The sequence below is a fragment of the Hydra vulgaris genome, chromosome 09 (assembly GCF_038396675.1).
Source record: "Hydra vulgaris chromosome 09, alternate assembly HydraT2T_AEP".
NCBI classification, from domain to species: domain Eukaryota; kingdom Metazoa; phylum Cnidaria; class Hydrozoa; order Anthoathecata; family Hydridae; genus Hydra; species Hydra vulgaris.
In genome coordinates this window covers 54,822,836-54,840,375 of record NC_088928.1, presented here as the reverse complement: position 1 = coordinate 54,840,375, position 17,540 = coordinate 54,822,836, and the positions used below count along the sequence as shown (strand labels likewise).

Here is a 17,540-nt window from a genome sequence, read left to right as displayed (position 1 = left end):
TATTTATTTATAACAATTTTGTTGATTTTTTCATTGCTTAAGATGATACAGGGTATAGGCATTTAAGTTGTCCAGATAGTTGAAATAGAATTTCTTCCCATTGGGCTTACCAACCCTAGTCCAAAAAATTTTTCGTGCTGGTTTGTGAACTTGCTATTTGACTCAATTTTTCTAATTTGTATTCTAGTTGCTCAGCAACTGTTTTATCAGAGTTAATAAAAATTAGGGTTTCTGAACACTGTTTAACAGTAACAGTAATACAGCTGTTTTTTACGAAAAAACAAAAACAGCAAACAGCTGTTTTTTAAATTACTTTTTTTACTGTTTTTTTAATTGAAATTAAAGTGACAAAAATAATTGGAACTTTTTTTATGCATTCGCATAACGATTAAATTCTATTTCAATATTATAATAAGTTTTAACTGCATAAAGTTTCATTCAAATCTGAAAATGTTGGATTTTTTTTATTCGAACACTTTCAGATAAAAGTTTAATTATTTATATTTTAAAAATTAACAATTGCTAAGAAATAAGTTTCTTTATTAACAATATAACAACACGTTTATTAAAGCAATTTGAATGATAATTTAATTTGATTTATTTTTCAATAACATTTTAATAAATAGTTTAAAATATAGGATAATAAGTAATTTTAATAAATAACAAAATTATGAAATGGTTAGGAAATTCTACAACTACCTTAAAAAATCGCTTAAAAAGACATGGACATTGTTTAGATAAGGCAACAGAATCAATCATACTAACAGATGAGAGAGCAAACAAGAAGAGAAAAAAAACTGTTGGCAACTTCTTTGCGCAAAAGAAGTTTTAGAATATTGTTTCTGATTTGGTTACGAATGGCATTTCAATTCCAGCTATAACCAGAAATATATACATTTGCGAGTCAATAGCTCAAGATGGATTTTAACTCTCCGCTAACAAAAGTGATGTAATGAAACTTTTGCACAATGATTTTGATGAAAAGCAAAAAAAAAGATTGACACCATAAAATTAAAAGTAGCCAATAAAGTGAAGTTTAGCATGACTGTCGATGAGGTTACTACTTTAAGAGGACGAAGATATTTTGAAGTTAATATTTATGATAAAACTGACAGTATCACATATAAAACAGTATTAATTCGAATTTTGGGTTGTTTTTAAATTTCAACCATATCATGCAGTGTGCTTGATATGGTTGAAATAATGAAACAACATCTAAATGTGCTTGGAATATCGATGGAAAAAGATATGGTTGCATCTGCTCAGGATGGAGCATCTGTAAACAAGAAGTATATTCAAAATTTAGATAATATTGGTCAATTTTATCTTAATCATGGTATACATCTTGGAGTATGTGACACACTTTATACGAAAAAATATGACATTGAAGATTTCTGCAACCCCTGTGATGACGATAACAATAAAAATGATTCTTATAACAAAGGCTCTAATTTTGAATTTATAAATGATGATTGCGAAGATTATATTGACTACAATAACTTACTTAAGACCTCACGCTAACTGATAAAATACATCAAACTGTCAAGTGTTCAAAAGCAAGTTTTTCAATCAAAAGTCAAAGCTTTACTTGGAAAAGAAATTGAACTTTGTCTTGATGTAAAAACTCGTTGGAACACAATACCAATAATGCTTGAGCCATTGATAAAGACAGAGATGGCAATTCGAGAAACTTTATTAGAATTTAAAGCAGATATAAGTTTAGCCAATAATGTAGACTTCGATGCCTTGAAAGGTTTACTAGAGGCAATGAAACCCATTAAACTTGCTTTAGAGAATCTTAGTAGAGAAGATGCAACTCTGTTTAGCACTGACACAGTTTTAGAATTTATGTTTGAGAAGCTTTCTTTAGTTAACAGTGAAATTAGCAAAAAATTGATGGATAATTTGAGAATTAGAGTCGATGAACGCCTGAATAAAGATGTCATGAATTTATTACGCTGTCTAAAGAACTCTACAATAACCCTATCCAGAGATGATACAGTAACTTTTGAAGGAATGTTGGTATCTCCACTTTTTGGTGTTCATGATAATAATATCATTGAAACAACTTAATCCATCAGATAAAATTTTAACTCTACAAGAAGAAACTTGCAAATAGTGCCTTCTGGACAGGACAATTTCAAGTGGTTTAAAGCTGAGTTTACTTTTTTTAAGAATACAGGCCAGTGTACAGAAAACTTACATAAGCTTTATGATGCATTATTAACAATTAAGCCCACATCTACAGATGTTGAAAGAGTATTCTCCATGTGTGCAAACTTTTGTACAAAATACGACTTTCAGATCTCTCAAGAAATTTCAGACTCTCAGCTCTTGTATTTTTGAAATACTATTATAAAATAAAAAGTTTATGTTAGGATATATATTATTGGAAAAAATTTTAGTCTTGCCTGCTTAATATAAGGAGGGTAGGTGGGGGTAATAAAGGTGGGTGGGGGTGCAAATTTTAAAAACAGTAAAACAGCTATTAACAGCTGTTTTTGAAAATTATAAAACAGTAAAAAAATTTTCAGAAACCCTAATAAAAACTCTTTTGATATTTGTTGACGACATGTTTTTGATACTGCTTGTGTTTTGACATGCATGTGTTTGATACTTGTGTTTTGACATGCATGTGTTTGATACTACTCATAACTATTTTAAAATAGTGAAAACTATTTTGTTAATTATTTTAAATAATGTTTTGAAAAAAAGATGAATTGTATATATTACATATTGTAAAAATTTACACTTTGCAGTTTTGTAATCTTTTTTCATACTTTTGCAAATTTTTTTTTTTTATAAACTTAAAGATATTTTATAAAATTGTACATCTGTTAAGTATTAGATTTTTTATTTTTTAGTTTTTTAAATTTGTTTTAAATTATTTTGTATCTTATTTTATTTTATTCATTATCATGCCATTATCTTGGCATGTCTTGTTATCATGCCATAAAATCATATTTTATTTGCATATTCTAGAGTATCTTATTGATCGAGTTTCCACTTCATTATTGCAAGGGAGGTTGATTGCAGAGATACCAAAGCTTGAAAAAGAATTTTTTATTTCATTTGATGTTAATCCCATTAAGTTTGTCCAAGGAAGACATAGCGTTGTTGATTTTTATATTGGTTCTGATAATTATGCACTTGGCATTTGGTTTCACGAAGATGGCGATGGGAAACTTTTGGTTTGTGTTCCTGTTACTCGCTATAAAGGTCACATTGGGTATATGACTAATCCAGTTAGACTAAATATGTGGTTAAAAATTAAGATATATCAATTTTTGAGAGATGCAGTTTATCAATGCAAAATTAGTATGAATGAACAAGTTATCTTTTCTGTTAATAACAACAAATCTCAAAGTTTTGATAATGTTAAAGTATATGCTTCAAATCCATGGGATGAGGCTCAAGAAGGGATGATAAAAAACTTGTTTGTCATTAATGGAGTTTCAAGTATATATATATATATATATATATATATATATATATATATATATATATATATATATATATATATATATTAACGAAGAAAAAACAACTTTTTCTATGGTACTTTAAGTTTCATGCCTATACGGCAATCATCAGCCATTGAATATATATATATATATATATATATATATATATTTATATATATATATATATGTATGTATGTGTATATATATATATATATATATATATATATATATATATATATATATATATATATATATATATATATATATATATATATATATATATATGAAAAAACAAAATAGTTTCAATTTTTATTTAAACAAATAATAAAATGAAATCATTATGAAAAATGAATTTTCCTTTTTTTAGTTTGTTTTTATAAAAATTTAAAGCAATTTTGATTTCTTGATTTTTATTTTTAGTTTCTAAATTACATTTCTTTTAAATAATTAAGTATTTCATTTGTTTAAACCTTATTAAAATTAATAGAAAAATCCTTATATAACTTTTTGGTTATTTTTTTGTAAAAGTAATAATATGTTTTCATTTCTTAGATAGCAGCTTGCAACCTGTTGTTGTTCTTCCTGCAGGTAGTTGAAACATACACAAACAGTTTAACTTGGATAATAAAATTATTTATTTATTTTTATGTATTGTATTTCTTGCATATTATTTTTTTATACATTTTAATTATTTATATATTTTATACTTCTTGCTTATTATTTATTTATATTTGTATTAATATAGTTTTTTATAAAATAAATATAGTATTCTATAATATAAGTAGTATTTTAATACAAACATATTACTTTATTAATATAACTATAATTTTTTACATATTAATATAGTGTTTTATAATGTAAATATAGTATTTTTTAAATATAAATATTGTATTTTTTAAGTATAAATATAGTGTTTTAATATAAATATAATTTTTTTATATTTATATAGTAGTATTTTCTTGCTTGTTATTTGTTTATATTTAACAGTAGTATGTTTTTTCTTGCTTGTTTATTGTTTATATATTTTAGTTATAACTATAAATTGTAATTATTATATTTATACAATATTATTAGTCTGATGCAACGTACCAATTTACAATCTCTTATTGAACCTACCAAAAGTCAAAATTAAATTTTCAAAAAGATTATTTTATCATATGTGTGCTTTACAATTTTGAAAGATTTAAAGTTATCTCTTAGTTTTGATTAGAAATTCTAAAAATAAAAGTGGTTTAAAAGTTTTGTTAAAGAAACATTTTTTATAAGACGTAAATTGTATTTGTATTTATACTTCTAACTTTTAATAATTTTTTTTTCCCTATTACTACAGGACGCACATTGATAGCAGTTTTTAACTGAAGTGTAAATACATTTATGAATTTTAACTGAAGTGTAAATACATTTCCTCTATAAGTATTTTACAATAATGGTAATAATGATAATAATAATAATAATAATAATAAAAATAATAATAGTAACAATAATAATTATTATATGTTACTTATTTAAATTTTTTATTTTTACTTGACATCTTAGTTGTCTATTTCGATTGTTGTTTTTTTTAATTTCAACCTATTTTGCAAAGATTTGGCATATAATAATACATATAAAATCTTTAGAACTTTTGATCTTTTCAGGGTGTTCATCACAAATAAATAATAAATTTAGCAAGTTCACATGCTTTAGCATTTACTTGTTAAAGTGTAATTTTTGTTTTAGTAAAAATGTTTCAAAACAAAAAATCAGGTGTTCAAGATCTGATCAAATAACAAATAGTATTTTTATATATAACAGTATTTGATCAATTGTATTCAAAACTTGATAAGGACCAATGAAGTCCAATAAGATTCAATATAGGCTGGTAGTAAGGTTTTTTAATTTTTCGGTTTTGTTACTTTCATAAACAAATATTAAACATCAGGTTATTATGTGCAATTTTGTGCAATGGATGTAATTGATGTTGATACTCTAAGCAATCATGCTATACACGTAGATGTGTTTTGCAAAAATAATAAATATATAAAAAGTATAAAATAATAAATATATAAAAGCAAAAAAAACAAAAACAACTAATAACTAGTAATAGTATAAAATAAAAAAAATAAGATAATAAATATGAAATAAACAAAAAAAAGACAAAATACCTGAATATGCATATATATATACATACACTCATATACACAACCATACACACACACACATACACACACACATACACACACACACACACACCACACACAGTCAAACTTCAATCTACCCCGGGATTTCTGGATTTTTTCTATAAACTCTCTTCATTCCTTTTTAACTTTGTCATGTTGTCTCTGATAGCCAACACTCTTCTCCATTTTCAGTAACTTTTGGGTTATTACAACGTTCCTGATTTCCAAGGTTTCTCGGTTCAGTTTTGTTTTTTCTCTCTATCAATGATCTTACTGACAATACTGCATCTTTTGTGGCTAATGATACAAAGATTCTCAGATTATTTTGTGCTAATGACCTCTCATGGAAACAATGTATACAATCCATTTTATCACATTATAATATAATAGAGACAGTTGCATTCTTTTACTGTCTCTTTTATTACATGATTAAAAACTTTCATTCATCTTGTTTTTTTCTTTGAAAATTAATAAACATAAAAGAACTAAATAATTTCTAATAATTTCTTTCCTAACTTAAAAAGTGTCGCTTATAACCTTGACAATATTGAAAAAATTTTAAAAGTTTTATTGAAATAAGAAATCTGAAATTCCAAAATATTGTATCACATAAAAATGTATTTTTATTTATATATTAGTCAATTACAAATAACAATTATGAAATGTTTAAAAGTTTGAAGTTGTAACTATGAGTTACTATGTATTTTTGTTTGAATATAAATTGTAATATATTACTTTTTTTTTTTGAAGCTAAATATAATTTTCTTGCTAAAGCTGCTCATGCAAATATACATATATGTATTTATCATTTCTTCAATAGAACTTTAACAATTGACTTGAACATTTATTAAAAATAATTGTTGGTATAAATAATTTTTTTTAAGTTTATTCACGAATAACAATAAAAATTAGTGGAAAAGTCTTTCAGTTTTGTTGAATTAAAAAAAGTTTTGAATTTAATTCATTTTAATGAATATTTAGAATTTATCACCCAAAGAAAATAAATAATGTTGAATAAAGGTGTATTTCTTGGAACTATTATTACTTTGATGAGGTCTTTACTTTGTCTTTTAATAGCTCCTAACCTACGAAAAAAAAAACAGTGTTGTTCATTTGGCTTTTGTAAATGATTGTGAAGATTTTTTTTTTTTTTAAATCTTCACTTTCAACAAGGCTGCAAGCAACCATTATTAGAGTTGGAAGTTACCAAAAGTGAAATGATTTTATAAAGAGTTTTATCTAAGCTAAAGTTCACCAGCCATTGAAAACCCTATGCTGTAGCAGAAGTGAGATTCTTTTTAAGCTCAAATACCCCTCTCCAAGCAATCAGAGAGTGTTGACTTCTTATGAAGACAATAATAAATCGCAGGATAAAACCTGACAGTTTTATTCTATGGTCTATCTAATCCTATCAGTTTTATCCAACAAAAAGATTTTATCCAAATGATATAATAAATTTTATTGGTTATTACTGTTAACAAATTAGCAGTAGAACAAGAAGATTGAATGCTATATTGATTATCAGAAAGTAAGTTTTTAGATTCAAGATAAAAGATTAAGTGTTTGTTAATTAAAGACTCAAAAACCTTGCTTATAACAGGAAGAAGACTGATAGGATGGTAGTTAGATAAGTCAGATTGCTCTCCAGAGTTTTTGAAAATAGGGACGAAAAGATGCTGCTTTCCAGCAGGCCAGAAAACAAGACTCTTATAAGCACTTGTTAAATAGTTTTGAAAGTATAGATGACATCTCCAGAGAACACTTCTGCAAGACTATAACAGATATGTTGTCCAAACCACAAATTGTAGAAGAGTCTAAGCAGGTAATTATTTTATATACAGAAGCTGGAATGATACAATTGTCAATCAATGGAGCATTAGACAAACAATTTTTACAATAGTTTCTAGCAATAGGAAATAGATGTCTGTTTTTTTGGAGAATTGTTTTGGCAATAAATATGGAAATAATGGTTTGAATTGGAAATTGCAACAACGCAATGAGAGGAAAAATCATGAAGAAGAGTGAGGCTGGAATTGTCAATAGAGAATAAAAGATTCTATGGCACCCTGAACTCAAGAAGTTACATAAAAAGCACATTTGTCAGCAGGAAGATGAAAGACTTCTTCCAAGGACCATCACAAAGTAAATCACAGAAAGAATCCCAATGGCAGAGCCATTGGCACTAGAATCAACCCATTCAGTGTGAGGAACATCTAAGTCACCAACGACAATGAAATTGGCTGAAGCATAAGGAGAAAGGGCTTGGTCAATTTGATCGGAAATAACATTAAAAAGAGTGCAGTCTTGAGATGAAGGAAAGCAACATAGAACAAAGAAAAAGGTAATAGAGTGAGGTGTCTGTGGATTCAAATTTAGTTTCCAAAGAAATGGGTGAATTCTCACGAATGTTTATTAATGATTCTATTTTTCATCTCTATAAATCTCAAGTTCGTCCTTATATGGAATATTTTTGCTGTATCTGGGGCGGATTTTCTAATGATGCCCTTTCTCTTTTAGACAAGGTTCAAAAATGCATTGTAAATATAGTTGGACCTGCTCTTGCAGCCAACCTTTAAACATTATCACATCTTCATGTTGCTTCTCTTTCTCTTTTCTATAAATACTATAACCGGCACTGCTCTAAAGAGCTAGCATCTATTGTACCATTTAGTAAATTTTATTCTTGTGTTACTTGTCATTCAATTAAGTCTCATCCTTTTTCTGTGACTGTTCCTAAGTGCTCCAAAAACTCTTATTTGTCTAGTTTTTGTCCTCGAACATCAGTTTTTTGGAATTCGCTTCCTTCATCTTGTTTTCCTGATTCATATAGTTTGCAATTTTTTAAGTTGTATGTCAATTGTTATTTTGTATTATAAACTTTATCTTTTATTTTCCAGTAACTTCCAACTCTAATAGTGGTTGCTTGCAACCTTGTTAGAAGTGAAGATGTTGAAATATAATAATAAAAAAAAAATAATAATGCTCAGGCCAAGTGTGTGACTATTGGAGTCTTTTCTAATTAAAGGAAGACTTTTAACCATCAATCACAAGATAGTACTCAACAGAATAAAACTTTGAAGACCACGAATATTAGTGAATATTAGTGATTTACAGAACTTGGTGATGTCAATGTTTATTTTTGTTTTTTTGTTTTTGATACTTTAGTCATTTTTTAAATGTTAAATAACTTGACTCAAAGCACAGATAATACTCAGTACACTATCTAATAGTCCAAACAATTGCTATTAATAAACCTTAAGTCGTAACAAATAGCTCCAAATGTGGCCTCAACTCCAAAAGTAGACTCCAAAAGTACAAAAAGGGACACCATTCATGCGCAAGGTTACACTGTTAGTATGCTGATATGTTACAGCTGTTGATGAAATCAGCTTCGCTGGGAGCTACCACAGAGTTAATATAATTAATGTGATTAAATAATAATATTCAAACAGATGCTTGATATAAATATTGTATATAAATTTATATATTTATAAATTATTTAATGACAAATGACATTTATAGAATGTTTAAAATTTGAAGTAGTTGATATGAGTCAAAGTTTTTATGTTAAGGTGTTATGTTATGTTGTTATATTTTTACATGCCAATAAGTAAAGTAATGCCATAAAAATTTCTATGACATTACTTTTTGTTAAATTTAATTTGTCTTTCAAACTATATGCCATTTTTTAATTGGAGTTGATTTTACAAATATACATTTATATAATTTTATTTATACACAATACATTTATTTTATAAATATTTAATATAATTTCTTTTATTGTTAATTCAATATTTATTAATTATATTTATTACTTTTAAAATTATTAATAAGTTTTTTTTTTTTGTTTTTTTAAATTATGATTAAAAAAAATAAGTTATTATAAAAACAATAAAATTACGAAGAAAATAAAAAAGTTGTTACAAATGCTTCTAAGTTTAATAAATTTTAATTTAAATATTTAGATTTTATCAACCAAAAAAAAGAATTAATTTTGAACAGAGGTGTATTTCTTGGAACTGTTATAACTTTGATGAAGGTCTATACTGTGTCTTTCAATATAAAGCCCTTAACTTATAAAAAAGGTTTAAACAGCGTTGTTCATTTGACTTTGGGAAATGATTTTGGTGCTTATGGTGATAGAAATCCAGGTGTTTGGTTTCATGAAGATGGTTCTGGGAGTCTTGTTATTTATGCAGCAGTAAATGGTAATGCTTCATACTGTATTAAAACAACTCGTCTTCTCTTAAATAAATGGTCTTCTGTTAAAATTTATCAAAGTATGCAAGATGATAAGTATTGGTTTTCTGTTGATTTAAATGGAGTTAATATTCATAGAGTTGAAAATTCTGATGCTAAAGATTTTAAAAACATGAAAGTGTATGCTTCTGATCCTTGGTACAATGCTCAAAATGGTTCCATCACAAATCTTTTGATCGTCAATGGAAAAGTAGGTAAGAAAATCGATTTTAAATTTTAGAAAGTTTTAATTTAAGTCTTACTTTAAGTTAAATATGTGAAAAAATAAGTGTATTGCAAATTATTTTACAAAAATCTTTAAAAAAATTTACATAAATCCAAAGAATTATTGTTTTTGAAATAGTTATTTAGCTTCTTTTGAGATCCACTTTGACTTGAGCAATATTTGCTAATTTTTAAAGAGTCATCACAAAAAAATATTGTTGTGTCTTGAAGGCAAAAGTTGTTTTTAAGAAACAACAATATCATTATATAAGACTAATATAAAAATATAATATAGTATATATACTATAGTATAATATATAAAAGTATAGTATAATATATAAAAGTATAGTATAATATATAAAAGTATAGTATAATATATAAAAGTATAGTATAATATATAAAAGTATAGTATAATATATAAAAGTATAGTATAATATATAAAAGTATAGTATAATATATAAAAGTATAGTATAATATATAAAAGTGTAGTATAATATATAAAAGTATAGTATAATATATAAAAGTATAGTATAATATATAAAAGTATAGTATAATATATAAAAGTATAGTATAATATATAAAAGTATAGTATAATATATAAAAGTATAGTATAATACATAAAAGTATAGTATAATATATAAAAGTATAGTATAATATATAAAAGTATAGTATAATATATAAAAGTATAGTATAATATATAAAAGTATAGTATAATATATAAAAGTATAGTATAATATATAAAAGTATAGTATAATATATAAAAGTATAGTATAATATATAAAAGTATAGTATAATATATAAAAGTATAGTATAATATATAAAAGTATAGTATAATATATAAAAGTATAGTATAATATATAAAAGTATAGTATAATATATAAAAGTATAGTATAATATATAAAAGTATAGTATAATATATAAAAGTATAGTATAATATATAAAAGTATAGTATAATATATAAAAGTATAGTATAATATATAAAAGTATAGTATAATATATAAAAGTATAGTATAATATATAAAAGTATAGTATAATATATAAAAGTATAGTATAATATATAAAAGTATAGTATAATATATAAAAGTATAGTATAATATATAAAAGTATAGTATAATATATAAAAGTATAGTATAATATATAAAAGTATAGTATAATATATAAAAGTATAGTATAATATATAAAAGTATAGTATAATATATAAAAGTATAGTATAATATATAAAAGTATAGTATAATATATAAGAATATAATATAATATATATAAGACTAAAAATTCTCAAACATTTAAAACATTTAAATTCATATTAAAATATAAATTTTAACAAAAAAATGATAAATAAAAAGTTTGATGTGAATGAGTCAAAAACTTAAAACAAAATTGAGAAACAAGTTTAGCTTGATACTAACAGGGAAGTGATGGGGATTGAACTTGGAACTTCTTGCTCATGAAGCAAGCACTCCATCATTTCACCACTAACATATGTATATTTCAATCTCTTATATAATGAAGTTCTCATTCATTATATAAGAGATTGAAATTAAAAATAAACTTACATATATAAAATAGTCCTGTTGTAAATGTTAACTAGTCCTAACATGACCTATATAGCTGCTGTGTACATTTTCGTCTTTAAATAAATTTTGAAATTTGTATTACAATACAAATTTGATGCCATTTGAAATTTAATAATAATATATAAGTACATACAAAATAAATAAGTATTTTTTTAAACAGTAGTTCTCAATGTCCTTAAAGAACATAACAACAATACTTTAGAGTAGAACTATTCAACTATATAGTTACTAGTTACAAATATTATAAAAAAATAATTAGATTAGCCCTCTACTTATATTTTGTTGTATATTTAATTTACTTGCAATACATTTATCAAATTGCCCTGATTTGCATCTCACCTTTTGTGGTTATACTATTTTTCACTGTTTTATTTTATACTCAGTTAAACTTATGTTTTTGTACAATTTTTATGTTTTAGATTATCTTGTTGATGATACACCCGCTTTGTTAATAACAGGAAAGATTCTTGGTGTGATACCAAAGCTTGAAAAAGAGTTCTTGGTTTCATTTGATGTTTATCCTTATACGTTTGACCATGGATGGCATAATCTTATTCATTTTACTATTGGTTCAGACAATGATCGTTATGGAGATAGAGTTCCTTCTATTTCTTTTTTTGAAAATGGAAATCTGCAAGTTGCAGCTTCAATTAATGGTTACAAAAATTTGTATTTTAATACTGAACCTGTTGAATTAAATCAGTGGACAAACATTGAAGTAAGTCAAATTTATAAAGACTCAGTTTATTTATACACAATAAGAGTAAATGGAAAGGTAGTCTACTCTATTTACAACAACCAATCAAAGTGTTTTGAGAATGTGAAAATATATGCATCAGATCCGTGGTCTGAAGTTCAAAATGGCTCAATCAAAAGCTTTTTTGTTATCAATGGCTTTTCAAGTAAATTCTTTTAATTTTTAGTTTTTTTTAAACTGTTTAGGAAAAATTAGACATAACTAAAAAATAATCTAATTATGAGATTTTTTTTAATATATTTTTTCAATTAATTCTCATGTTTATTAGAATGTTTTCTAACATTTTAAAGAATCTTTAAACACATTTAAATTCTTACATGTTTCTCACAGAGATATTTGTCAGACTATTTTAGTATTTTTTATATTAACTTTGTTTTTACAAGTTTAATAAACTTTTATAGTTTCAAAAGAGAAAGAATTCTCTTTTGAAACTATAAAAGTTGTGTTCAAAAATCATAATCTGAAAAACATAACTATAGTAATCGGGCGTAATGTTGTTATTTTTTTAAATTAACAAAATCAATTTTTACTAGTGCAATTACAACATGCTTTCCTCTAAGATTTAAAATGTCTTTTCTATTCTTAAAAAGTTCTAGTAAAAAGTAATATCTTTTATATTTTAGGTCAACTTTTTTTTAATTGCACTTCTTCTAATCAGCATAATGTTATTCTTAATTTTATTAATTAACATAATGTTTTTCTTAATTTAATTTCTTCCAAACTTATACAGCAAATCTAATTAAAATGTTCTTAATTTTTTAATTTTTATGAAGCTTTTTTACTTTAAAGTTTGTTTTTTTTGTGACAAGATTATAGAATTAATTATATGGGTGATATTAAAGAACAATTTCCTGATTAAACTTTGTTAAGCATTGATGCAAATAATTTAAGTAAAAATGAAAACAAAAATTTAGTAAAAATTTAATTAAAAAAAATAAATTAATAGTTTATTATACTCATTTTAATCTTTGATATTAAATGAAGTTATAAAATAGCTATGAAGCTTTTACTTGTTTGTTTACTTAGTAGATTTTTTTGGGCACAGTTGATCATTCTTTTACTGCTAAACACCTTTAACTTAAGCAGAACACTTTTTAAATGCTTTAACTACTTTCTACCTTAACTTCAGCTACTTTCTATTTTCAATTTTATTACTTAAAAACATTTATAATGCATCACCTAGTTCATATATATATAAAATGATGTCGCAACAGTCAATAAACAAGATATCACTTCATACATATATAAAAATAGTGATAAATTGACTGTAACTTTTATTCGCTGGAACTGTTTTTCCCATATCGAATTGTTCTTTTAGTTTTGTCACCTTGCTTTTTCTGTTTCTTTGGTAATTTTATAAAATATGATTGTGTTTATATTGGCAATATGAAACTCAAGCATATTATCAACTGTCAGTATTTGGTTAAAATTTTTTTTGATAGGACTTTTAATCTTTTAAGACCTTTTTTTTTTTTTTTTTACTGGTCATAATACTTTTTTTTTATCAATCATAATAGTGAAATATTTGTCTTGTTAAAAAAAATTTTGAATCAAATCTTTTTAGCCTACATTTTTTATAAGGTATAGCAAGAATCTCATTTTCACTTATCCTATCTTGTTGTATTAGATAATCAAAGTATTTTTATAATTCTGCAGCATATTTTGTAGAACAAGTCTTTTATTCATTAAAATTGTCAATATAAATGTAAGATCATCTTTTTTTTTTATCAGAAAGATGACTGAAAGAGTTGCTGCACCAAAATTTTCTATATTCATTCCATAAAAACTTGCTACTTCTTCCATTTTTGTGTTGGTTATTTTTCTTTTTCTGTTACTACTCGTTTATGCTTTGCAACTCTATAAACTCCCTTATTTTGTAAGACTTTAATGTTGTTAACAAGTTGCCTAACAGTTATTTCTTATAAGGTTTACCTTCAACAAATGCTATATCACCATCAATTTAAAACTCTATTTCATTTTGATAAACTGCATGCATCACAAATTGACAGAAACTGAATACATTGGTGGCATAATTTCCATCTTGGTTTAGTTAGTTTAGTTGACACTCTGCTTCTAAATTTAAAAATTCAGAAAATATATATATATATTTATAAGTATATATGTATATGTATATATATATATATATATATATATATATATATATATATATATATATATATATATATATATATATATATATATATATATATGTATATATATATATATATATATATGTATATATATGTATATATATATATATATATGTATATATACATATATTTATCTATATATATATATACATATATTTATGTATATATGTATATATATATATACATGTATATATATATATGTATATGTATGTATATATATATATATATATAAATATATATATATATATATATATATATATATGCGCATGGATGGTGTCCCTGTTTGTACTCTTGGTGTGCATTGCCAAAGCCACATTTGCAGCCCTTTATTATGGCGTAGGGTTTTTTGATAGTAATGTGGCAATTGATTGGGGTATTAAACAGTGTTCTGAGTACTAACTTTTCTTCTGTTGAGTCTTATCTCTTGCAAAGTTCACCAGACCTACTTGCTCTTTGTGAGACTAATTTGAGTTCGACTGTCTCATCTTGTGATCTTAGTGTTGATGGTTATCTTCCTTTAATTCTTAAAGACTCTAATAGTCACATGCTTGGCCTGGGCATTAACATTCATAAGAATTCACCCCTTTGTCGGGAAAATAGGTTTGAATACACAGACTATTCTTTAATGTGCTTTTGCTTAGCACCACTTCACTTTATTGTCTTTCTCTTTGTTCTATATTGCTCTCCTTCATCTCAAGACTGCACTCTTTTTGATGTTATTTCTGATCATATTGACTAAGCCCTCTCTCTTTATCCAGCAGCTAATATTGTTGTTGTCGGTGACTTTAATGCTCACCACACTGAATCCCTTGGTTCTAGTGTCAGTGATTCTGCAGGCATTAAAGCCCGCAAATTTTGCCTTTCTCAATCCTTAACTCAAATAGTCAACTTTCCAACTTGATTTCCAGACAACCTGAATCATTTACCTTCTTAACTCGACTTATGTCTTGTTTCTGATCTTAGCCAGTGCTCAGTTTCTCCACATTCACATTTAGATGCTTCTGATCACAGTTTGATCTCTCTTAAACTAATATCTCGTTCTTCTTCATCACCTGAATCCCTCTATTATTGTACCTCTTACAACTACCTTAAAGCTGACTGGGATTCTTTCCATGATTTTCTTTGTGATGGCCCTTGGGTAGAAATCTTTCGTCTTCCTGTCGACAAATGTACTTCTTACATAACTTTGCGGATTCAGGCTGGCATAAAATCTTTTGTGCTGCTGAAATCACCAATCAAAACTGTTACTTCCATCTATATTAGCAAAACAATTCTCCAGAAAACAGTAGTATGTTTATTACTGCTAGAAACCATTGTAAAAACATTTTGTCTAACGCCAAAGCCCGCTATTTTCAGGTCATGAAATCTTGTATCTCATCACAAAAATTAGGCTCTTGTGACTTCTGGAAAATCTTTAATAGTAATGATAATAAGGGCAAATATGTAGTTCCACCTCTCTTGTGTGGTTCAGACTTTGTCACCTCACCTTAAGACAAAGCTGAACTGTTTGCTAAAAACTTTTCATCAATATCATCTCTTGATTCCACTAGTTGCGTTCTACCTGATATTGCCAACAAACAGGTTGATCCATTGCTTGACATTCATATCACTCCAGCTTCTGTATCTAAAGTGATTTCCTGCTTAGACTCTTCTACAGCTTGTGACTCGGGCAACATACCTGTTATTGGCTTGCAGAAGTGTTCTCTAGAGCTGTTGTCTATACTCTCAAAACTATTCAACAAGTGCATATCAGAGTCTTGTTTTCCAGCCTGCTAGAAAGTGGCATCTGTTATCCTTATCTTCAAAAATTCTGGAGAGTGATCTGATTCGTCTAACTGCCGTCCCATTAGTCTTCTTCCTTTTATAAGCAAGGTTTTTGAATCTTTAATTAATAAACATTTAATTTCTCATCTTGAATGTATTATCTTACTTTCCGACTATCAAAATAGATTTCGATCTTCTCATTCTAGAGCTGATTTGCTAACAGTAATAATCAATAGGTTTTATCGTGCATTAGATGAAGGTGGAGAGGTTAAGGCCATCGCTCTTAACAATTCAAAAGCTTTTGATAAAGTTTGGCATGCTGGTCTTCTCCATAAGCTTTCTTCTTATGTTGTATCTGACAACATCTTTAAGATTATTGAATCCTTTTTTTCCAATCGTAGTATAAATGTTGTCCTCGATGGACAACACTCTTCTTATTATTTTGTAACTTTAGGGGTTCCTCAAGGTTCAATCATTGGCCCTATACTCTTATTAATTTACATTAACGATCTTCCAGACATTCTTACATCTAAGGTGGCATTGTTAGCTGATGATACTACCATTTATTCTTGTCGTGATAAGAAGCCAACACTCTTTGATTGCTTGGAGGGGGCATCTGAGCTTGAAAGGGATCTCACTTCTGCCACAGCTTAGGGCTCACAGTGGCTGGTGAACTTCAATACAGATAAAACTCAATTTTTTCAGCCAATTGTTATCACAATAACTTAAATCTTCCTATATTTATGAACAGTGATGCACTCAATGAGTCATCTACCCTTCAACTTCTAGGATTAACTCTTACTTCCGATCTTTCTTGGAAACCATATATCAATTCTGTTGCAAAATTAGCATCTGCTAAGGTTGCATCTCTTTATCAAGCTTGACACTTTCTTACTTTGGATTCTATTCTCTATCTCTATAAATCTCAAATCCGGCCTTGTATGAAATACTGTTGCCATTTATGGGGCGGAACTTCTAATGAATATTTTCTCTATTAGACAAGGTGCAAAAATGCATTATAAACATAGTTGGACCTGCTCTTGCAGCCAACCTCCAACCATTATCACATCGTTGTAATGTTGCTTCTTTTTCTCTTTTCTATGAATACAATGATGGGCACTGCTCTAAAGAGCTAGCGTCTCTTGTGCCTTCTACTAAAACTCATTCTTGTGTTACTCGTTATTTAATTAAGTCTCATCTTTTTTCTGCAA

The 17,540-nt window shown here is 26.2% G+C and overlaps 1 protein-coding gene across 2 annotated transcripts in view; it reads left to right on the top strand.

The window, feature by feature from the left end:
* Positions 1–17,540, top strand: part of LOC100200642 (uncharacterized) — a 111,713-nt gene that overhangs the window by 64,580 nt on the left and 29,593 nt on the right. For both annotated transcript variants that reach the window (XM_065806072.1, XM_065806073.1), the window contains exons 18-21: positions 2,983–3,459; positions 4,014–4,049; positions 9,586–10,074; positions 12,078–12,560. In XM_065806072.1, coding sequence (XP_065662144.1) covers positions 2,983–3,459; positions 4,014–4,049; positions 9,586–10,074; positions 12,078–12,560 — 1,485 coding nt within the window. The remainder of the gene's footprint in view (positions 1–2,982; positions 3,460–4,013; positions 4,050–9,585; positions 10,075–12,077; positions 12,561–17,540) is intronic.